The sequence below is a fragment of the Phalangium opilio genome, unplaced genomic scaffold, assembly GCF_054372755.1.
Source record: "Phalangium opilio isolate 3A_F unplaced genomic scaffold, DU_Popi_V2 ptg000082l_1, whole genome shotgun sequence".
Lineage (NCBI taxonomy): Eukaryota > Metazoa > Arthropoda > Arachnida > Opiliones > Phalangiidae > Phalangium > Phalangium opilio.
In genome coordinates this window covers 10,696,062-10,720,451 of record NW_028324189.1, presented here as the reverse complement: position 1 = coordinate 10,720,451, position 24,390 = coordinate 10,696,062, and the positions used below count along the sequence as shown (strand labels likewise).

Genomic DNA, 24,390 nt, shown 5'->3' with positions numbered 1-24,390 from the left:
TCACTATCAAAGGCTTAGTACAGACTAAATAGGAAATTGGAAGTCCTGCAAATTAACCGAGTGTAGCTATCTAGCTCTCAGTAAGCCTCTAGCATTACGATCTTGTATAGGAAGTGTCATACTTATGGAACATATCTTATAAACTTATGGTAATCCGTCATAGGTGAAGTCCGAGTCCCCAGGGCCGGAAATAAGAAAAAATACTTATAGGACATTTGTCCAGTGACACCCCCTTTGACTGGAAAATTTATAGGACCAAATAGGACATTGTATACTGGAGTGTGCAAAAATAGTGTCACATTTTCATAGTCAAGCTATCAAAACTTCGGAAAATTTATTGGTCAAAATGCCCAGTGACACCTTAGTTTTAAAAACAATTATGGGACATTTTTAAATTGTATTGGACAATGTCCAGTGTCCTGTGCTTATTTCCAGCTCTGCGAGTCCCTCTAATGTGGTCAGTTTTATTGAAATACGCCTACGATAGAGGTGTAAATCTATGTCTTGCAAAACCCCTTGAACCTTATCCTTGATTAAGGATGAAAATTAACGTGATATTCACGATTTTAAAACTAATATTATCATGTTTAATAACGTGAGAAATCAACAGCTGCTTTTCGCTATAGCGTATTTATTTCTTTTTGATAATGTGCCAAGGATGTATGCATCTAAAAAAGGTACAGCTCATCACTATCAGAGTAACCTAACGAACATCTGCTTAATTTTGAATCATCCCTGAAGACGAGTTCAATATTTCTTTGAAAACTATTACGCAAACTAAACGAAAAACGGATCCTAGAAAAGAATACGACACTTGAAGGCCCTGTCTTCGATACAGGCGGGTCTATCTCAGCTTCCGTTCTGTTAAAAGTTTGTGTATAGATAAACCAACCTATTGTTTTAGTTAAATTGTATATCCCCTTCGTCCATATGGGTCAATGTCGTAAAAAATAAAGAGAAGCCAGTTTAACTAGAAACAACTTCAGACCTAACTAAATATCAAACTCTTTCAATTATATATATTTATTAATTTCAATATAACAAAAGCTTCCTTTGATGTGTAGTCATAACAACCCTATTGAAGATTTAGGTTTTAGGACATTGATTGCGTGAGGTGAATATGTAATAGGAAATAAAGGTCAAGGGTCAAATCAATCCTTTCCTTATGCGTTTAAGTTAGGAGGCAGACCTAAAGATAAACGGAAAATAAAAAGTGTGTAGGTCTAGAAGAAGATATCCAGGTGAGTTGCGGCAGTGCCTCAGGGACATATCTATCTTGACCTTAGAGGTAAAAACACTTAAGTTCTGTTGAATTAGGCTTAACAGTTACTTGAGTTTCATGGACAGAATAATATTTAAATATCCTTATATATATGTACAGGTACTTTTTCTAATTTACATTCATGTTGCCTCTTTTTAAGCGAGTGACATATGCAAATGAATTGCGACCAGGTAAGAGTCGCTCTGCCCACGCTATCATGTTTTATTTCAAAGTAATTTGCAACCATCTGCTTGACTGGTTAGGGCCATTTTTTATTTATATTTAATGAGGTCTTTTAAGAAAATAAATTTCACGAATCTTTTTTTTGATGATTTCATCTCTTGATCATCTTAATTTTTTGGCGGGATTGCAACTTGGGGTGCGTAAATCTTTTTTTTTTTTTTAAAAAAAGAGATAATTTTTTTTGATAAAGACGATTTCCGTGGGCGTTTTGAAACGGTAATAAAAAAACGGGTGAATTAAACCCAATTGCGCATGCGTTATTAACTTAACTTCAACGGACGGAGAATAAAAACGGGCGTAGGTTGAAGAAGTATTAAGAAACAGTTACGAGTTAAAACCAGTTAATACTTGTAATAAAGAGATGATGGAATAGTTTGAAATTAGGCTTAAATATTAGTTTTAAAAATAAAGTGGATGGCAACTAATTATGAAATAGGCTTAAATTTGTCTTAAAAACTTTGATTTAGGCTTAGTTAAATCTCTTCAACTAAAAATTAGGCTTATCACTTTGTTTTGAAGGTACTAGGCTTAGAAATTATGGATAGTATTTCACTTAAGGAGCCTAACGAATTAGGAATAAGCTTTAGATATTTCTTTAAAAATATTGAACTGGGCTTAGATATTTCTTTAAAAATAATGAATTAGGCTTAGATATTTCTTTAAAAACAATGAATTAGGCTTAGATATATCTTCAAAAATAATGAATTAGGCTTAGATATTTCTTTAAAAATAATGAATTAGGCTTAGATATTTCTTTAAAAATAATGAATTAGACTTCGATATTTCTTTAAAAGTTGAATTAATAAAACATCTCGGGGGTAACAATGCAGCCTCCCTTTGAAATCTAAACTAACCAATTTCAAAGCTCATTAACGCACCAAAAGAGACAAACACTTTCTTAAGTTAAAATTCTTCTCCGTCAATTTCTCGCCATAGAAAATTGGCAGTAAAACAAAAGAAAAGGTGCTTCACCCATCACCCTGCTTAAATATAAAAAAGGGCGAGATCTTTTTCTCCAAACAATGAGGAAAGATCGTTTTTAAACAATTATTATGGTTTCCGGTAACACCAAGTGATTTTAAACGTTTTAAAAGGGGTATAACTAAGGCTAAGACTTCTAAGTCATACTTGAAGAAGGAGAAGAACCCCTAGAATCTAATTTCGTACGCGAATCACACGACCCATGGGTCCCTGGGGGCCAACTAAGTGCAACGACTCGTTGTTGACTGTCTCATGACGTAATCATTAGAGCTCAGTCACCTCTCCCTATGCAGGTTCCTCTATATATATTAATACAAGTTGTATTACGTGATGTTCAATAAGCGAAGTTTGGATGTAATAACAACATGTCCGGTTTTAGATAAGATATATTTAATTAAAAGTACTCGTTCATGTGGAAATATTTAATAATTATAAATAATCTAGACACTAATTAGCTAATAATTTAACCAGGTTAAAGTATTTACGTTTCTTTCTCTTTTTTTACGGTGTAAATTACCAAAAATTACCCAATATTTTAAGAGACGATATAAGAAGTTTACCGCAAAAATGTTTTTCTAATTGACTTTCTTAGGAAACTAGGAACTAGGTTATGTAAATGTCTGACTTAAGTGAGAGGTTTTTACGCTTTTTTATGAATGTAAAAAGAACCTGTAAAACTATTTTATTTTCTTTTCAGAACACTTTCCTTTTTTTCCAAGAATAAGTGGTTGTATAGTGAGGTAAAGGAGTTATTTTTAACACCTTTGTTGTCTTTTATAAGAAGAACACGAACTAAAACTAATTTTCAACTTGATGTTATACTCCTAAGCCTAATTTTATTCATTGTAGAACACTCTTAAGCCTAATTTTAATCTTTCGGCGGGAAAAAAGCTAAGAAATAATTATAATAAGCCTAATTCGGGTCTGTAACTAACTGCAGTATACGTTTTCCCACGTAATTTCAATGAGAACACTCATAACCCTAATTTTAATCTGTTGGCGGGAAAAGCTAAGAAATAATAGGCAGGCCTAATTCGGGCCTATAATTAACTGCAGTATATCTTTTCCCGCGTAATTTTCAAAAGTTCAGGAATCAAAATTAAAACTTGTTTCACCATTTAACCATCCTATTCAATTTCAAGAAAAGAATTAATCAAAATAATTTTTTATAATTCAAAATAAATATACTACGTCAGCGTTAATTAAATTATCCTATATCGGTATTAAAAAAATCCCAACAAAGAAGACCTAAAAATAACGGTCATAAACCGCCCAAATATAAAAACGGGACATTACCTCGACAAAAGAAAGATTATCTAACAATTGTTGAAGGGAGCGAAGGTAGTTAATCTACGCTACGAAAATGAAGTGACTTTTTAACACTAATCCAAGGCGTTTAATCAACTTAAGATTATTGCGAGGGATTAGTTTGTACCTTAGAGTTCGTTAAGCCTAATTCTTTTAAGAAAAAGTGTTATTCATCCGAGTTCAACGATGCAGAAACGACTAACGAAGTCTCAAAAGTGTGGGTTGTTTTTTAACAAGAGTAAAATTTCGTAATTAGACGAATTATAATTAGATTTTTCTATTTAATTAAGACGGATAAAGTTCAAAAAAGCCTAGTTACGTCACGGTATAAAAATTTGGAGTCTTACCTTGGCACTCAAACCCGTCCCCTTCGTAACCGGGGTAACAGGAACAGTAGAAAGATCCCATAGTATTTGTACAATGCGAGAACACGTCACACGGCCTGTACTTGCATTCGTTTTCGTCTAAACAAATGAAAATTCAATAGGCTTAGCGCGAAACATTAGGCTTAGTATTGTTTTCCTTGACGTACCAGGCATTTCGCAGCCTTTGCCGCCGAATCCATCGTTACAATAGCACAAATGGTCCAGACAAACGCCGTTGATGCACTTTGGCATCTTAGGATGGCAGTTATCTATGTGGAAAAAGGTCAAAATATCGAGAGTTAGGCTTAACAAAAATGGCGGGAAAGATTCATTCGTGTATAAGGCGCGAACTATCTTAGGATCAAAAGGTCGAGAGTTAGGCTTAACAAAAATGGCGGGAAAGAACCAAATTAGGCTTAAGATCGTTCAAATAGGTGAAAGGTGAAGATATGGGCTAATTGGAAGGGAAAGTATAGTATTAACTTACGTCTATCCATGCATTTGAGCTCGTTGGCGACTTCATCAGAGCCGAGGTAACACTGCGGGACACCATCGCATAGTTTAGACAATTCGAATAGTTGTAGAAAATCTACTGACTCGTTGACTTGGCAACCAAAATAGCCATCTTCTAAGTTTAAGACAAATATTTCTCGTTGGGCTGGCGCGTAAACATAATTCGGACTATACGTGGCTGACACCTGCGAGAAATTAATTAAGAAAAGCAATTTAATAAATAAATAAATACTCAATTAAATGTAAATTAAAGTTCCTAAAGTCCATGCACGGTATTTATAAAAGTATATTATTTGTGTTATAAGCATTATAAATGCAAATGCGGGTTAATAAGACTTGGATAAGACCTTCAAAAAAATGAGACCCAGTAGGTCAAAAACAATAAAAGGATTTAAAGAAAAATATTTGTTTCTATTAAACTTCAAGGTGACACACGAAGTTCCTAACACAGTAACACATCAATTAAATCAATTAAAGATGATTTTATATAAAAGAAAGACCTTCTATGGAAGACCTAAAGTTATAAGGTCATCGCAAATGCAATTATTTACAAATAAGGAAGCACTTTAGGTGACGCGTGGTCGATCGACAATCATTGAACAAAAACAGTACGGAGCATATTTAACTTAAGGTGACTTAGCTAATCGCGCAAATCAATTTAGTGAAAACAAATTATTGTATAATAAAATTCTATAACACTGAAGGAATTTTGGCAAAATATTTAAAGAAAAAGTTACGAATAAGAAGGCCTTGAAAATTTAAACGATTTCCCATCACTAAAGCAAAATTTAGACAAAATTTGAATAGATGATAAACCATTAATTTTCAGGTTATTCAAAAAAGTGAATGATAAATATTTTATGTAATAATTAACCGCGTGTTTCAGGTATTTCCAATTTTTTCAAGTCTGTAAAGTCTGTGGTTATACGCGTAATGGCACCAAATGTTATTATAAAATGGCCTTCAACATGATAAACGCAGACAACTGCCAATACTGAAAACATTCATTCTTTAGGGTTAGATAATTATTTTTCTTTTTAAAAAAAAGTAACTTGTAGCAAAGGTAATAACGTTTCAAATGTAGGTATATAGTTCCGCAATGTTCAGACAGACAGTAGCTTCGTGAAAAACATCACTGGACAATCCTATTGTTCGACTATATATGCCTTGGAGTTTAGACAAAAACCTCAACAATGGTTTAAGACTTGGCGAAGTTGGCGTGGGCTGGTTTTTTACTACTTTTTTTTAAATATATTTGAATCCTTGTCTTTTGAAATTCGTTTTGCTACTTGTAAAATTGTAGTTAATGTTCTTGCAGTTATCGAAGAATAAGTGTGTGTTATCCTCTTCTATTTCTTAAAAGATAGCAAAATTTCCCCCAAGGTTGCAACCCTAAAGGTCAACCATTAACTAAACATTAGGCTTAAAAGGAAAAAGAAAATTCAGCAGCAAAGTCTTAGCAATAAGTCTTTTAAAACAGGTCAATTTCACGATTTCACGTTGTTAACCCTTACTTGGGTGGTATTTTCGTTTTATTTACTATCTTTTAGCTACTTTAAAGGTAAACTGGGCCTAATTTGACCTTCTAAAACTGTAAAAAGTGTAAAATAAAACAGAAGACGAGGCTTAGCAAACTTCCCCTACATTAGTCACGTTATGTCATCGCTTCCCATTGTTCCGCCGCCGGGAAATTATTTACCGCGGTCAAAGAAGAAGCCGAATCAAATTGGACTGCCAGTGACCATGGGAAGGAAAACTTTAACTTAATAAATGAATTCCGGATAATTTCATTAAAAAAAAAAATAACAATGTCAATTGTCTTCCAGTCTTGGCCATTGCCATAATTTTGTTCAATAAAACTTGATAATATGGGGAAAGGTAAGACGTATGAATATGCAATGTTAAACATCGTAGGGTTGAAAACAGTGTTTAGTACATTGGTCAAATATATTTGGCCTACTTTACCCTTCGGACATGGGTTGGTGTTGATTGTGATGAAACCCTTCAAAATTGGCAATTTCAAAGAGGAAATTCATTTCTCCCAAAACATCTTAAGACTTTGTTTTTTATCAAAGATGAGTAGCTCTTTTGGTCACCACTTTCTAATCAATATTCATGTGGTATTTTTATAAATCTATTACTCATAGCGAGCGCTACACTGTATTTATTTTTGTATTATTATTATTTTTGATTGAAAAGGGATAATTTAGGCACGATTTCAAAACTTGATTAAAGTTATTAAATATAAATAATAATGTTAACCAAAAAAAAAAAAAAAGAAAAAAGGTGCCAGGGTCAAAATTTCTAACATGCGTTCTAGGTCTTGGCGTGATTTTCAAATTTTTACAAGTCGTGAAGACTTGAGACCATTTCAATTTGCACGTATATTGGTAGTGTCTGACACGATACATAATTGGGATTTTCCGATTGCTTAAGCATGTTTTAAAAAAACTTATCCGGTGATTTTTTAGCTATTGCTAAGCCTTGTCAAGAGCCATTGACCGAGGCTTAACTTTTCGCCAAGGCTTAACTGGGATATGCCAAAATTAGACCGAAAAACCTGTCAGTATTTTGATAAAATTGTTAATTATCATTAATTAGTTACAAATTATAAGCTTCAATTAGATTTCTAATGACAATTAAATAACAATCAAAGACACGGGTTTATCAAGATCATTACTACAGCTCTTGGAGAGATAATTTAGAAGGTAAAGGGGTAAAAATTTGTAATTAAAAAAAAAAAAAAAAACCACACAGTCTCAACCACGAGTTTAAGACCTTATAATGACATCGTAAATGCAATGAAAAACAAAATAGCACCGTTGAAAATCGCTAATGGACTCAATCTCTTCTTGAAGTCGTAAGACAACCCTTTCTAAAGATGTATAGCAAAGACAGACAGAGCTATGATGTTTTTCTTTTTAGAAAACTGGATGAACTAAGATGGTTTAAATGTCTTATGAATTTTAGTCTTCCATCATGCGTTGAAGAATGTCTTCGCCCGTTTTAAAGGTATGGTTAAACGCGAATGCGTGCTAAGCCTAATTTTCCAAAAGAACAACTTCAGTTAAGCCTAACCAGTAACCACGACAATGAAAACTATAAAAACATTTCAGATTCGCTAAGCCTTATTCAAACATTATTAATCGCATCCTGGACTGATACTAAAACTAAGTTTTAAGTACTGTACAATTCAATTTCAAACACCTTGAAGAAACGATTTTGGTCTAACGCAAACACAACATTGTTAAGCCTAATTCTGAAATAAGAAATGTGTGTACACTTTTAGGCCTATAAAGAAATAATAAATGTGCATTACCATTCCTTTAATCGTGATTATAGAGAAAAAAAACCGGGTTTATAAGAGGACTGGTAGGTGGGCAAGGTATAGGCCTCTATTTTTTAATGGTTACATAGAGCGTAGACCTTTTTTCTTTTTAGACTTAACTGAGGAGATGAGCTGAAGATCTACAAAGCGACCTTGCCACGGGCGCTCCTTTTTAAGAAGATTTCCGTACGATTAAAAAAAGAAATTATACACGTAGGAATCGAGCTTTCTTTGCACTGAGCTTTATCCTACGCCAAAATTTAAACCTAAGGGTGACTTAAGCCTAACTTCGATGTAACTTCAAACTGGGATGGTTGACGTGTAAGGATGGTTTCTTAAGGGTGTTTTTTACACCCCTGTAGATTAACGTCGTGGGAAGGGGTTGAACCGCAGGTGTAAATCTATACCCTGACTCACTGGCGCCTTTAAGAAAGTTAGCGACCTCAAAATCCGAACATCTTATTATCGTTTAAAGATGATCGTAAGTTACGAAGAAGATTCTCAATTTTTAATTTTATTTCGGTAAAATAGAAATTGAAATATGAGAACATTAAACTTCCGCTATAATTTTTGAAAGATGTCCTTGAGATTTTGAGGTTTAAACTCTTTTTTATCTCGATGTTTATACGATTGTTGTATATGATGTGATTTAAATCTAAGTGTAAACAAAATATCATAAATTTAAATTCTGATGGTGTTTTTCTCTCTCGAAGACAATGCTTTGTTTTGCGAGACGATTTATGGTTTTGGTATTTCTTAAGCTCGTTTTAAATAATCCAGCTTAAATATTGTATTGGATTTATGTATTATTATTATTGTTGGAACGTAATATTTTAAAGAAGATTAAATTAAATTAAGCTTATTACATTTACTAAAAATAAAATAACTAATATAAATAATATACCCTTGAAAATGAGACAGTTCAATTCGGTTCATTCGTTTTGAATCTTAACGAGGGTGCTATTGCTATATCAGTAATTTCACGCTCTAGTGTTTATAGTAAGATTTGTTTCTTTGGAATTTATTTTATAAAACGCCGGCGTTTTTTACGGTCAAGTTGGCTTTATACCAACGTCGGGCCGGATATTTGCAATTGAAAAAAAAATATCTTCAAAGAGTTGAAAACCGCCCACAATTTAACAAATAATCGCGAATTATAATCTCAAGTTACGTAAAAATGTATATAAGAAGTTACAGAAACGCAACGTCGAATAAAAAAAGAAATATCAGGGTCGTTGTTTCACTTTTCAAATAATAAAAAATAAAATATCCTGTCTACGTTTATTTTTTTTTCCCCTTTTTGGTCTACTTAATCGGTTTCGTGAACGTGCAGACGAATTTCGCACGTTTTTCCTAAAAATCTAACGAGACGCGGACATAAGCCGCGTATTTATTTTACTACAGAAGTATTTTTTCAAATGAGTAAAAGTATTTTAATTAAGCGATGCCTAAACACTAAATTATTCATGCACGATAGAGTTAAACGAGGTCTTCGATTGGAAACCGAAGCTACTTCGCAACTAGCCTTAAACAATCATTGAAATAAATACCAAACGCGGTGTATTTCAAATAATATAAATTTAAGCCTAAAAAGGTCTATTTTTTCTCTATAAATTTTATTCAAAATCAATACTAACTAACCGGTACTAATCACTACTAAATTATTCATGCACGATAGAGTTAAACGAGGTCTTCAATTGGAAACCGAAGCTACTTCGCAACTGCCATTAAACAAATCATTCAAATAAATAATGTTCATTTTCAAATAATATAAATTTAAGCCTAAAAAAGGTCCATTTTTCTAATAATTCAAAACTAATTCGGTAGCAATGAGTAAGACCAGATGGAAAAACAATTAAAAAAAATAAATACATTTTCCAAAATGCTTGTCTATGGGCCTCCCTACAATAAATTTTCCAAAAATCCGAATCGTATCACACCCATGATCTAAAACTGGTTTAAATCCAACAGATCAAAGAAAATAGCTTCCCACGCATTTAAGAAACAAAATCGCCTAAGATATCATTGAAGAAAAGAAAGAAACGAATAAACTTCCTATTCCATATATTCTTAATCGTGATTCAGTCTCGTTAGTACTTGTTCTTAATTTGCTAAATTATCGGGATTTTCCATCTCGTTTCTCTTGAGATTTCGTGAGCTAACACATCTTTTGTTACCAAAAAAAGTTATTTCCTCGATTAAAGCATAAAAGCACAGAGAAAGTGAGGGCATGCATTCGGTAAAACACGACAGCCCAAAAATTGTTGTTCCATAGATTAGATTATAAATAAATTAATTGTGGTTTCGTTTATTATTTAGTTCGTTAGTTATATCATAAGTTTATTAGTGATATGTTCCATAAGTATGACACTACCTATACTTCGTAATGCTAGAGGCTTACTGAGAGCTAGTTCGAGCGAGAATTGAAGTACTACACTCGGTTAGTTTTGCAGGACTTCCATCTTCCTATTTAGTCTGCATTACTAAGCCTTTAACAATGAGCGTCGCACCTGGCGTATTCGCTTCACCCTGAATCTATGACCCCACGTTGTCACTTCATGACAAGCTCCAGTTTGTAAAAGTGACAAACTTATGGAACAGAACATATCTTTACGAATTTATGCTGAGAGCTAGTTCGAGAACGACAAGCGAGAATTGAATGGCTACATTCGGCTAGTTTTGCAGGACTTCCATCTAGGTCCTATTTAGTCTGTACTAAGCCTTTGACAGTGCCAAAACCAGGGGTATTCGCTTTACCTCGAATCTATGACCTATGTTAACAGGAGACTTCATGACAAGCTCCAGTTTGTAACCATTGACAAACTTATGGCCAACATACCTTATGAACTTATGGTTATATCTATTATTGTTTTTAATTTTGCATTTGGCATGGTTCAGCCTGGTAACGATGGAGTGACTGTTCTGGCTTTCTTTACAAGGGTTGGCTAAGTTGAAATTCAAATTCTATTGTCGACCCACTTTTGTAAACCCGTTCTATAACATTTTGGTTTAGGGTGATTTTTTCTTATTTAAAGTTTATATACAGGGCGACCCTGGCCCATGATCGAGTTATAGCTTAACTCTTTAAACGGAAAAAAAAATAATAAAAACTTGACTCGGAATCATGTAGCATCCTTTTGGAAGGAACATTACGCTTTGGTTGGTTGGTAACTCGAACAAAACGATTATGTTGTTTTATTTTGTTAATCTAATTTGCATCAAATAATTAAATTTTATTTAAATTAGGGTTATTTTTTAGATCGGTGCCACGTTTAACTGGTGGTGATAGTATCGCGTAAGTCTTGAATTTTGAGAGCCATGGAGTGTTTGTTTTTGAAAATAAATAATTGATTTGCATTAGGAACATCAATAAGTTATGATGTTATTAAGGTGTTGGTACCAGCATCAAATGTGCATTGGTCCGTTGAACAACTGTACTTCCATTTATTTTGTTCGTTTTATACTTTCCAAGGCGCTAAGTGACTATTTATAAAACCCACCAGGAATGAATAGAATGTATCACCCAGGAATGGCCTTAACGTTTCATATTTATGAAGAAACGGGAAATGGGTGTGGTTCTAGTCTCCATCGACTGCGACAGTACACCCCCTTCCTTTCTCTTTAACGTCTCATCCATACAGGAGGTTTTTAAATTATGACGTAGGTAAAATGACGTTCCAGTCCTAGCATCATACCCGCCCACAATGTGTTGCATCATTTGAAACTAGGATCAATTAATTCCTAAGTGCTACTACCTTTAAATTTCTAGTAAAACCACTAATTGTACCTAATAGAAATAAATCTGAAGTTAATTATTTCATCATCGATATTTCTCTATATTTTTAAAGGTCACCCTCCCTCATGCTTCTCCGCAATTAGGCCATAAAACCACACGTTGAAAAATGACCGGTTTTTTTTTTTTAAATTTTTTTAATACCAGGTATGGTTTTTAAAATGTCCCAATTCAATTACAACCACACTTAAGTCTACCTCAACAACTGGCCTACCTTGGTCATAACTAAGTCTAATTTCTTGGGTGCACGATGAACTCAACTATATACGAAACATAAAACTACCATCCCCAAAACGTCGCCCCCCTTATTTAAATTAGGCTTAAGTTAGATCCTGAATCATAAATTCCACACCAATCATAACTAGTTTTTATAAAGAAAATACACGATGATTAAACAATGAATTCTTTTCACCATATAAATAATAAATATTTCAAAGTTTTTTCTTCTTAATCGAGGTTCAGTTCTGCTTTTCATAAGTTCATAAGATATGTTCACCATAAGTTTGTAATCTCTGGTTACAAACTGGAGCTTGTCATGAAGTGAATGAGGTAGGTCATAGATTCGAGGTAAAGCGACGCCTGGTGACTGGGGCGTTGTCAAAGGCTTAGTACAGACTAAATAGGACCTAGATGTAAGTCCTGCAAAATTAACCACCGATTGTAGTACTTCAATTCTCGCTTGTCGTTCTCGAACTAGTTACCTCGAGCTGTAAGTCTCTAGCATTACGAAGTCTAGGTAGTGTCGTCTGTAGCTTTACGAAGTATGGGCATGGGTAGCGTCATACTTATGGAACATATCTTATAAATTTATGATGCTACAGACGGACGTTCTTGGTATAAGAGCGATTAAAAATAATTATAAGAAAACATTTGAAAAAGCCGGTTTAATCATTAGGCTTAAGAAATTTCTTCTATTCTGCTAGAGTCATTTAAAAAACTATCCAAGATCGAAAGCGAAAGAAGAAGATTTTCCGCGCCAAGGATTTCCGTTTGTCGTAAATGAAGGTTCACCGCTCTTAAAATCGTATACTGTATATTCAAAATAGAACTTTAGCGCGTGTTGTTTGAACGCAAATATCTCCATTACAATGAAGCAGCCATAAGCATAAGCTGAGGAGAGTTTGTTGGTCTCTTTGGTTTTTGTTTCTTTCAATTCCTTCAAGACTGAGCGTGGCTTCATTGATTCGTAACAAATCTTTTAGACCATCGAAGACGAAGTTTTTGTTACCGATACTATGAGCTTAGTTTTTTTGTTAAGTTAATCGTAGTTTTATTTTTTATTTTTTGGAAAATTACTAATTTTCTATTGTATTTATACATAAATTATAGCGAACTTGGAACCATTTCGGGTGATAATTTTCGGGGTTTATATAATTGAATGAAAAACGTGTAGGAATATGTCTAGCACTCTAGACGTATAGGGTCTTCCAAATTTGGCGCGAGGAAAATAATCACAGATGTTTTTGGTTTTTTTTTAAATTAGGCTTAACTCATTAGGCTTAAGAAGTTCTTGTGAAATTTGAACTTAACGAATTATTAGGCCTTTATCGGTTAGATTCTTAAAATCTCGATTAATTTTAAATAAAATCAATAAATCTACGTCATCAGTCAGTATCAAAATGTTCTGATTGGTTACAAGGAAATTATTTCAAACTTTTCTCCCCCACCAATTCAAGATGAAAGTTCTATAACCCTCTCATTTTTGTTGAGTGATGAATTTTGTTGAAAGTAACTATACCTTTAACAATTAATTCATATTACTTAACTAATATTTCTTCATCTAGAATAAAATATCTTACGCAAAATGTAATATTACCTAGGGAGGGAAACACTCGAAGTCGGAGTACATCCGCCATTATTAAATTTATACGACTTTTTTTACTTTTGCGCTCTTTAGAGCTCGAAAGTATTGTTCCGACCTCTGTTGGCTGGTCGGCTGGCTGGATTTGGTGTAACCGCATAATAAGATTCTTCATAAATAAACTTTTTGAATTTCAAATTTCCCGCGAATTTTCGACTCGAAATTCATCCGTAGTTCACGTTACACCTCATAGGTGGCGTAACGTATTTAATTTCAATTGAAATTATTTTCCCGTCGGCGCCGGGCCTCGAACCCGCGATATCCCAATCCATACGAGACGTCAGTGAAGACGCCCGGCCGCGCGCTCTACCACGAAGCCACGCTTGCTTGTAATATAAAGCGAGATAAATTATACTGAAGAGAAGAAAGAGAGAGTTAGGATATGGACCCCCCCCCCCATCTCCCCGACGCCCGCACTTACTGCGTGGGTTTAGCGGGAGACGAGAGAGAGAGAACTGTGCAACTGTATGGACCCCCCACCTCCCCGACGCCCGCCACTGGATGCTGTCGAATATATATTGTATCGCGCTAGAGGAGGAGAGACAGTTGCTTGCAATTTTTTTTTGCAATTTATAATTATTATATATCTTTTTAATCCTAGGCAAGATTAGATTTCTACTTGGGAACTTAAACATTACAATTAATATTATCATATTAATCAAAAAAGAAATTAAGGTTCTCCCCGACAGAAGGCGCGCTAAGCAGAGAGAGTTTTCTAATTTCACCAATGATATCGTTTTTTAAGACTCGTCTGCTTAAAAGTTAGGCAGGTTGATTTACTAATAAAATTAAATGTATTAACAAAATGAAACTCGAGTCAGCGTTTTAAAACTATAACTAGTTTGGGACGGAGGTACCATTGCTCACTATTTGTTTGGCAAGTTTAAAATTAAATGATCACTTAACGGAACTGACATAAAATAATAGGTAGATTTTTGCAGAATTAAATTGCAGATTCTTTGCAAAATTAACTAATCATTTTGGCAGTTTCCGCTCTCGCTGGGTTCATCTACTAATAACAGTTACGTAAGTGATAATTATAAAAATAAAATCAACAATCTCATAAAATCAACAACTCAAAATATAAAATGAAATTTATGATCAAAATGAATCTAATTTCAATCAACGACAAACGGAATCAACGTGTTCATCTCTCCATCCACGGAAATATGAAATTTCTACATGAAACATGAAAGTGCTATCAACCTAACAATTTTTAGAAATGTAATTTTAATCAGTGAAACATACTCATTTAAAGTTAACTAATTATAAGTCGCTAATTTGATTATTATATTTAAAAAAAATTATATTATTTAAGTAATAAATTTAACGATGGTGTTGATAGTACCAATAGAGTATTCAAGGATTGATTACGTTAATATCAACATATCAAACAAAAAGTATTTAATTATAATTTGGAATTTCAATTTAAATTTATACAGTTTTTTAAATGCCCATTGAGATTCAGAGTCTGTCACTGAATGTTGAAGATCTCCAGTCTCTGCCAAGTGATTTAAATTTTCAGACCCTCTCTGTGGGAAAGGGGGAATTAAATTAACGAGACTTACAAACTGACATCATCCTTAAATTAAATAAGGATTATAAATGAAAATTTAAATCAAGGTATTGAAGGTTTAATTAACGTTACTTTGAAAGTATCGAATTAAAAATTTACAACTTAAGCTCATCAATAAAAAGAACATTAAGATAATTATTAATAGGCATAAACAATCATCAATAAAAAGAACATTAAGATAAATATTAATAGGCATAAACAATCATCAATAAAAAGAACATTAAGATAATTATTAAAAGGCATGGGCATGGACAATTTTACTCTGACCCCGAGTCCCCGACTCCCCGTCCCGATACACTAAAGACCGAGGCTTAAACCTCGTAGCTCGCGGCCATCTTTATTGTTTACATCATGGGCTCGTCACTACAGGGTAGGAAATAAGACAGGTTTACAAGTCCCAAACCAGTTTATTAATTGCTCGGACCAGTTTATTTATTCCAAAAGTTGGGGTCAGTGGTATCAGGGAGCACTTTATTAATTAGGGTTTTTGGAAAAAATAGACGGTGGGACCAGTTTATAAATTCGGGGTTCCTTTTTAGAATTTTTCTATCTCAACTCATTTTCTACCAATTCTACTCCTAGGTAGTTAGTACTCCTTGGCTACAACTTCCCTACAAAAGTTTTGTATTCTATTGACTATTGATCTTGTCTAGCGTCTATACTCTAGAATGAGTCTCTTGTAGTCGACAGTCTAGACCATAGCCAGTACTAGTTGTCAGTAATCGTATTTCTCAGTAGTGCATGGTCACATTACAAGATTTTGATCTGGCTTACTGATAGCGAGAGAAGATATTGCCGCTGAATTTATGGAAAATGCAATAAGGAATAAGGCTAGTTCAGAAAAGGATTAAGAACTTCAAATATCATTAGACATGTTGATTGATATTTAGTGGCAACTAGTTGAAAAATTGTGATAAGAAATAAAAGTTAACTGTTATGGATTGTTATATGCTACTTTTTCCTACAGTAAAAAATTCAAATTCAATTAGAATTTCCAGCTTCTTTACTTTTGTGTCTTTACGTGCTTTTTATTCTCACCATTTTAGAAATTTAATTTATAGTGGGACCGGTAAAATAATAATTAATGCGAGGGTCACTGGTCCCAAGGACCACCACCACATCCGCAACACCAATTCGCCGCAACCCACTCCGAAACAGACGAGCGCCTGAAAGGCTCAACCTATGAGACAGCAGCTAAACCAAGTTTTCACCATAATAACAATAACCTCATGAAGGACAGTATAAATAATGAGTTTAAACAAACTTTTCACCATAATAACAATAACCTCATAAAGGACAGTATAAATAATGACTTTAAACAAACTTTTCACCACAATAACAATAACCTCATAAAGGACAGTATAAAATAGTGACTTAAACAAAGTTAAATCTGAATTACAATCTACCTCATTAAGCTCAACCAAACTGTTACAAATGCATAGCGCAATATTACAAGTTGCCAATGATCTTCGAATTTTATTGTTAAACCCTCACATTATCTTAAGACTCATACAGTCACTGGGTTTTAATCTCACGGGAGAGTATTGCTATATTCGTAATTCCCGCCTATTCCAAACACAACCTAGATGGCGCCCCATCCTCAGATATCGATTGATTGTAACCCCCATTTTCTAATTGGCCATATGTCTAATCAGCGCCACTAGCGGATGGTCTGAAAACTACTCCCATAGAGACTAGGTATATTTAAGCGGGTTTGCAGAATTTCCGACAGATGGCGCGGCGTTCGAGCCACCTGGCGGAAATTCTGCAAACCCGCTTAAATATACCTAGACTCTATGGGAGTAGTTTTCAGACCATCCGCTAGTGGCGCTGATTAGACATATGGCAAATTGTCTGTTTACCAGGCAAATTCAAGGGGGGCTGCCATTGCGTCTTAGTAGTTTTTGATACCGCCATCTAGCGTCGAAGTAAAGCGTAAAATTCGGTATTTTTGTCTCTTTAAACGTCGGTGTTTAAAGCCATCTAGCGTTCAAAAGCAGGAAGTTCAAAACCTTCGTCTGAAATCCTTTGGCTCGGTGAATCCGATGATTTGAACATATTTTTTAATTCTCATTGGTAATTAGTAAGTTTTGAAAAGTAAAAATGGCAAGCTGGGGTAGAACATGTTCCGTTCTTGGCTGTAAAAGTAGTGATAGGGATTTAAGGGAGTGGAGATCATGGGTTTGCAAACTTCATTCGGGACCTGACAAAGGGTTAACTCTGTGTCATAAAGATTGTTGTTGTCCGCGGCCATTTTTAAAATACGGAATAAAATCAAAGTACAGAATTCGCTCATTAGATGGCGATTACCAAAAACTACTCACATTTTAAAAATGGGAGGTAACCTCGTACATCGCGTATAGGAGAGAACACTCCTCGCTTCTTTATCCGCACTCAAGCGGCATCCTTGCCACCCAATGTAACGAATGACCATAATCATATGGTAGAATAAATCTTGGATATTGATTAGTATATCTAGCCTAATTAATCCACCAAGACTTGAACACTACAGTTAATTACTTATTTAATTAAACTGTAAACCAAATTCTTACTAGATTGGTTTTATTCATAATCGGAATGCTATTTTATAAACAATGGAAAAAAACCTGAAAATTATAAATTTGTCGGGGTCAATGAATATAGTAATACTAATTCTAGTCACTAGAGGGCGCGCAAAAGTGTAATCTGGCCGGGGCCATCTTGTTATATTTTTAATTTTAAGTCCTGACAGATTGAGGTCACCTATACGTATGTCTAACTTGTGATGTCATAAATACAGAAGGGTTGCAAACTTTGCAATCACTCACTTTTCCTCTCAGGGCACCCCCTGCATCGAAATAAATCCCACACTTGGTTAGGTTAAAAAACACCCCATCACAGCGCGGATAAAACCTAATTCGTCGTCAAAATTTTTATTACTTTTCAGGTAACGAAAACTTGCAAAAATATAAAAGACAAAAGGTAAGGCGGACTTTGTACGTGGGAAACACAAAAGTAAAGTTCTAGGATGTGGTGTGCATGTACAGGGTGTTTTACGGGTGACCCCTTAAATTTAATTAATGCAAATAAAATTTAAGTGGTCGTCGGTAAAACACTCCCAAATATATCTTGAAAACGGTGGCTCTTAGGGCAAAATAGAAATAGAAGTTAAATTTTTGACTCAAAATTGATTCCCCCTATGATTTCTTAAGAAGAAACACCCTGTATTTAAGGAACAACACCTACGGATGACGGTTTTAATCCCGATAAATCAAATGGAGAATATTGCTGTATTGGGAAAGGGTTTTTATGTTTCATTATTTATAGCCTGTTATTAATTTTGGCTCTTTTCATTCCGAAGTCGTTAAAATAAGGTTGATGGCGTTGATTGGATCCGATGTCGGTTGTTAAACCTACAAATCGTGATCGAACCGTGTATCTTTCAACAGTTTCTCGTGAAAGCTAGATTATAATTGATGGAATTCATGAGAGTGAATGATTTAAAGGGATGTTGTGATGGTACAACGGTTTGTTAAGCCTAAATTTAATCAAAACCGTTTTTAGAAGATACTTTTAAGCCTAAATTTAATCAAAACACCTTTTAGAAGATACTACCATGCCTAAATTTAATCCAAACATCTTTTAGAAGATACTATTAAGCCTAAATTTAATCAAAACATCTTTTAGAAGATACTACTAAGCCTAAATTTAATGAAAACATCTCTTAGAAGATACTTTTAAGCCTGAATTTAACCAAAACATATTTTAGAAGATACTACTAAGCCTAAATTTAATCAAAGAAGATAGCCTATACTAAACCCATCCTTAATCCAATTCAAAAATCACACTAAGCCTTTAAACATCATTTAATCGAACGTTAACTTTCTTAATTCAGTTGGGCCTCCCTTGGAAGCGCAAAAACTATCAGATAATTTTAGTCTTAATCGTTTTCCGAAATAAACTCGTTTGATTTGATCAAAGGAAGGCTAGCTAAAATAGAAGAAAAAAAATACAAACTGCAACGATTTCATTTACGAGTAACTATTTTTCGTTTTTTCATTAAACAATTCGTGATTCAATAATAATTACCTATTGATTCCGATACAATTTTCCCACGATTTTCTCTATAGATAATAGACGAATTAATCGACATTAAAACTAATTCACTACATAATTTTAATCTATTATCCATTTAGACAAGTTCGTAGAACTTCCGTCGAATAATAATAATTCGGGTAGAAAATAATTTAGACAAAATATAATTTACAAAGTCAAGACGAAGAGGAGTTCTTTTTAACATTATTTACACAATACACCGGGGGTCGTTTCTTCCCATATTATTTCCCATTTCGGGCGGGAGTAAACATTTTTGGCGGGTGATTCCATTCTCGCTGAGTATAACTACGCCCTAAAAGAATTAACGAACGAGTAGTCCGAGTGCCTTGTGTCTTGGATAGTAAAAGGGGCAACGGCCATCCATTCCTTGAATAATGGATGAGAAAAGTTGATGGCCGAGAAGCTTTACTGAGAACCAACCGCAATCTACCAGCACCATTGTCCTTACATTAGTGAAATTCCAGAGTGAGGCGCACTTTGAAATCTTATATATACTAAAAGCCAAGGAAATGATCGGGTTCATAGGGATAAAGGAAGGCAATTTAGGCGGAACTGGAGCTTTTTGGTTTGGCTTGGTGGCTGGTACACGCCCAACGCTTTTACATTCGACACCTTGCTAAGATTGATTACTACAAGTTACATGCTTGGACATCAGCTTAATTCTTCCTGTTTACTGTATGCATACCATTGTAAATCTAATTTCACCCTTGAAGAATTCAGATATTGGTATTTAAAGGGAAAATTCACGAATTATAACACGTCTAACTGTATGATGTATGAAAGTGTAGCTAGGGTTCATTAAATGGCAGTGTTGCCCGCCTATTTTTGGTCGAAAGAGAACTAAAGAAAGGGTATCAGTTCAGTTTGCATTTAACTATAGCCAGTGCACGAACTATAACACGCTCTTAACCGCAGCATGATGTGTGAAAGTGTAGCTAGGGTTCATTAAATGGCAGTGTTGCCTGCCTATTGGGGTCAAAACAGAACTAAGGAAAGGGTATCAGTTCAGTTTGATTAATTAAACTATAGTCAGTGCACGAATTATAACACGCTCTTAACCGTAGCATGTTGTGTGAAAGTGTAGCAAGAGGGTTCATTAAATAGGGTTATATAGACCAGACGTTACCCCTTGCAGTGTTGCCTGTTGATCTATTTGGGGTCAAAAGAGAATGAAAAGTATATCAATTCAGTTTGAATTAAATTATAGGCAGTATACTTGGTAGTTTTCAGTTCATTAAAAGGGGTTTTTGACCTTACCCTAATGTTACCAAGCCATTTGGGGGGGGGGGTCAAGATACAAAGGTTAGTAGTTCAGTTTGAACTCAAAGAGGTCCTGATGAAACTGCACTTTATATAGTTAAGAGGGATGGAATTTTTGATTAATTTGATGTAAATTTGAACAACAGAGAAATGCAATTTCAAATGAGAAGTTTAAAGTTACAAACGTATTACCTACAAAGTTAGGTACAAAAAACAGGTTTCATATATTACAACTTATTGTATACAGAAAGTATATAGTTAGACACGTGAGAACGTTCCGAGTAACATTAAGGGGAAGTAATTTAAAAAGAAAGGATAATACATATGACTTTCTCCATCTTTAGTACGCCGGAACCAACTATATATATAAATATATAATTGAAGACTTTTCGGTTTGGCGTGAATGGCATTTAGATAATGGTTTCCAATCTCAATTACTGTATCAAAATCTGTAAAATTAAACCCTGCGGCTATCATAAACTAGCAAGCAGCTATGGGCATCGTTTGAAAGATGCATTTTTATTTTGTTCCCAACGTCAAGTATATAAATTCAATTAGTTTCTTTTTCTACATAACATTTATAAAAGTTCAGGAAGGCAAGGCGTCAAATATCTCAACCCTATCCCATACATACATCGTGTCAAATCTATCTACGAATGGAACAATAGAAAAATCTTTGGATTTTAATTTACCCCATGCAATGTATAAAATCACGAGAACATTGGAATGGTTGAATATAATACCTCAACTTCGGTATTCTTTAGTATATATTGTCCTTAAATTTTACAACCAGCTATAGTCATCGAAAAACGAAAGGGGTTGGGTCTAGCACGAAGATGGAAAATGGTTACGTTTCATTCGATTGTTTAAAATCTTTCCTCACGCAATGAGGATTGGATTTTTAAACCAGATTCCATCCAGCTCGATCCTAAAAATTAAGACGCGTATGCAGTGAAAGTTACTCAAAGGCAGCGTCTATAAACGCAACTAAATCTTCTTGATTGATAAACCAACCATATAAGGGTAACTAAGTGCATCTAAAAGTTGCAATTTTGTTAATTCATCATCTCTTCAAAAAAATTTGAATTTAAAACCGTTTAAAATTTTTAGTAATGGATTCTTAAACATTTCTTTAATTATATCTATATTTTCAATTCCATCTTAGGCTAACTAACCCGAGGGGATAATCACTCTGAGTATAGTCAATGAATTAAAATGTTGTCCGTAAAATACTTCAATGTTCTTAAGGCAAACTGTCAAAGAAGTAGAACTCAAAATTAATTGATTTCCCATAGAACCACTTCGCTGTACATCGGTCCTAGAATAACCCTCCATTTTTGGAACGTAACCCTCCATTTTTGGAACATAACCCTCCCTGTATATCCGAGAGAGTGATTATCCCCTCGGTCCTACTAAAAATGTTGTGTAAAATATAGGGGAGTGTTTGCAATAATTATTTCGTTTCAAGGATTTTTATGAAAACTTACTCCACCCTTTTTTGGTTTTACTGGTTGCTAAGCCTAATTTTCTTCAGTTTTAGCTATTATAAGAAAGTGATGATAAACCTTATATGTAGCAAGCAAGCGAGCAACCCGAGTACCTCTCCTCCATTATGTCGAGGTCGACCTTGCTCCAGTTACTCAGAAGAAGGGTTTTAGTTTTTACTGAAGATATCTCTAAGCGTTAATAACATAATATGACGTCAAGGTATCAAATACTTTTTTTCTTTCGCGATATATCTATCCTACCCGCTTCTGTCGGTTACAAAACGATGGTTACGTGAAAGAATACCATAAGGGCCCCTAAATAATTCAGTTTTTTTTCGTTGAAAATGGCCCTAGGGTACTATTGAAAATTTCGGCTAAGGTATCGTGAGGCCCCTCCATGGCTTCTTTCCGCTCCTCAAAGTTAAATTATTTTGACTTTACAATATTGCTTTAGGGTGGTATTTGGTCGAGGTATTGGATTCTTTTTCTTCTTAAAAGGAGAGAAAATTATATTGGAAAGTTACGGTTCATTCGCATGCTGAAGGAGATAAGGTCAATGAGGTCACGACCAAGGCCTCTCACTCTCTCTCATCCCTGACGTACACTGACTGGGGTAACACCCATTAGAATCGAGACTACACGAGTACTGTACATAAGAAAGAACAGAAAAAACACTACACCAGGGATTGGTACAAGTACATTGGACGCCCTGGGTTAATTTAGGCCCTGTTCATATTATAAGTTAGTTGCCAAAAAGGTCAATCAGTCAGGAATTTTGTACAGCCACCTTTTTAGGGATCTCACAGGGAACAGTGTATGGTAATTGGCAAGACTCTGTATGTTGTACCAAGAAGTGATATCTATAGTTTATTAGGGAGAAGGTATTCTTATACCTTCTCCCTTCTACACATGCCTAAGTAATCGCGCGCCATAGTCCCAGTTCCCCTTTCAGTGTAAAAGGAGGCCGGATCTCACAGAGAAGAGTGTATGGTAATTGGCAAGCCTCTGTATGTTGTACCAAGAAGTGATATCTAGTTTATTAGGGAGAAGGTATAAGATGCCTAAGTATTCAAGCGCCATAGTCCCAGACCCCCTTTCAAAATACAAGGGGGGACGTAAAAGGAGGCCGCCGGGCTATTTCGTCTCTCCTCAGTCGGAAAATACGCAATTTTCGTCATTCGCATCGCGCTGACGTGAGGTTTCAAGAACCAGTGAGATGCTGGTTGTAATTTAGAGGCGGAGATTAACTCCGGACAGGCTACGTTTGGACTGGAGATAAAGTTAGAAATGTGGCGAATTTATACCTTCTCCCTAATAAACTAGATATCACTTCTTGGTTGTACCTAATGCGAACTTGTCTTCGAAGCTAAACGTACGCAGTGTCCTTAAGAGTTCAGATCGGGCCAACTACCCATAGTGATTCTCGTGGTATAAGTGACGTCAAATGGACACCGCCTAATTTCTCACTGTGAAAAAACAACCCAACTTAACAGTAAGGCGTTGATGGGATACGAACTCAAGTTATACTTAACATTTCCCACACAAAATATTTCTTTTCCAATAATCCCACACCTAATGACTAAAAAATAAATCGACCTGCATGCATGCAGCTAAAGGTTGTTTCAAAGAATTCAAGAAAGTTCCTGAAGGTTTTCTTTCTTTATAAATGAATTTTCAATATATTCCTTGAGATATAGGTATTGGTTTTTCACAAATAAGGCTACAAAGCCTTCAACGGCTAGACTTGAAAAATTCATGGTAGGCCTAAAAGGAGCGGTTAATTTTTACAAGCGTTAAAAGAGAGTCAATCTTAAATTTCTTTTAACGTATAAAGGTCAAACAAAAGTTAAGCATTTGACCTTTTTTCTTAGGTATAAAACTCCTTTTAAGGAAGGACAGGTACTTTAGTCTTCTTTTGAAATAAGGTTAGGCCCTTCTTTATGGTCTAGAGGTATAAAATGAATTTCTACACATACGCTTTTATATCAAAAACAGGCGCTCAGACCTCTTTCTACCTATGAGGTTTTTTACAGACAACACCCACGCTATGTTCTCTATTGAAACTCGTTCGCCGCGAGGGACCTTTTTAAAAAGAAAATCCTTTTGCCAGGTAAGATTTTTGTTTAAAAGAGTTGAATTCGCCTCTCCGCCTTAGGGGGTAACCTACGCAATAGTGACAAGAAATCCGGTTAACCGTAGGTTAAAATTAATTTGAATAACATTGAGGTACACACGGGTTAATTGTCAGCGTGCTGTAATGTCTGTTAAAGTCAACTAAAGGAAGAGGTATTCAATTCAATAGAAGGATCCGATGAGTTG

At 34.7% G+C, this 24,390-nt stretch overlaps 1 protein-coding gene and 4 long non-coding RNA genes across 8 annotated transcripts in view; 3 read left to right on the top strand and 2 right to left on the bottom strand.

The window, feature by feature from the left end:
- LOC149651577 (uncharacterized) overlaps nt 1-24,390 on the bottom strand; it is an 80,647-nt gene that overhangs the window by 31,255 nt on the left and 25,002 nt on the right. For both annotated transcript variants that reach the window (XM_089848545.1, XM_089848546.1), the window contains exons 3-5: nt 4,646-4,856; nt 4,326-4,427; nt 4,141-4,257 (exon numbers count right to left, since the gene is read on the bottom strand). In XM_089848545.1, the coding sequence (XP_089704671.1) occupies nt 4,141-4,257; nt 4,326-4,427; nt 4,646-4,856 (430 nt within the window). The remainder of the gene's footprint in view (nt 1-4,140; nt 4,258-4,325; nt 4,428-4,645; nt 4,857-24,390) is intronic.
- LOC149651581 (uncharacterized) lies at nt 6,253-9,275 on the top strand. Of its 2 annotated transcripts, XR_016370892.1 has the most exons (6): nt 6,253-7,531; nt 7,597-7,683; nt 7,788-7,944; nt 8,014-8,043; nt 8,113-8,293; nt 8,362-9,275. It is a non-coding gene; the product is annotated as an uncharacterized LOC149651581 (long non-coding RNA). The 2 variants fall into 2 exon arrangements; XR_016370891.1 differs by having other exon boundaries at nt 8,113-9,275.
- On the top strand, nt 13,674-15,011 carry LOC149651580 (uncharacterized). The gene is made up of 2 exons (XR_016371272.1): nt 13,674-14,530; nt 14,595-15,011. It is a non-coding gene; the product is annotated as an uncharacterized LOC149651580 (long non-coding RNA).
- Nucleotides 15,035-16,397, bottom strand: LOC149651579 (uncharacterized). Of its 2 annotated transcripts, none has more exons than XR_016371279.1 (2): nt 16,268-16,397; nt 15,035-15,185 (listed from the first exon to the last, which is right to left on the bottom strand). It is a non-coding gene; the product is annotated as an uncharacterized LOC149651579 (long non-coding RNA). The 2 variants fall into 2 exon arrangements; XR_016371278.1 differs by lacking the exon at nt 16,268-16,397 and adding an exon at nt 15,302-15,444.
- On the top strand, nt 15,505-17,701 carry LOC149651578 (uncharacterized). Its single transcript, XR_016371277.1, has 2 exons — nt 15,505-16,195; nt 16,276-17,701. It is a non-coding gene; the product is annotated as an uncharacterized LOC149651578 (long non-coding RNA).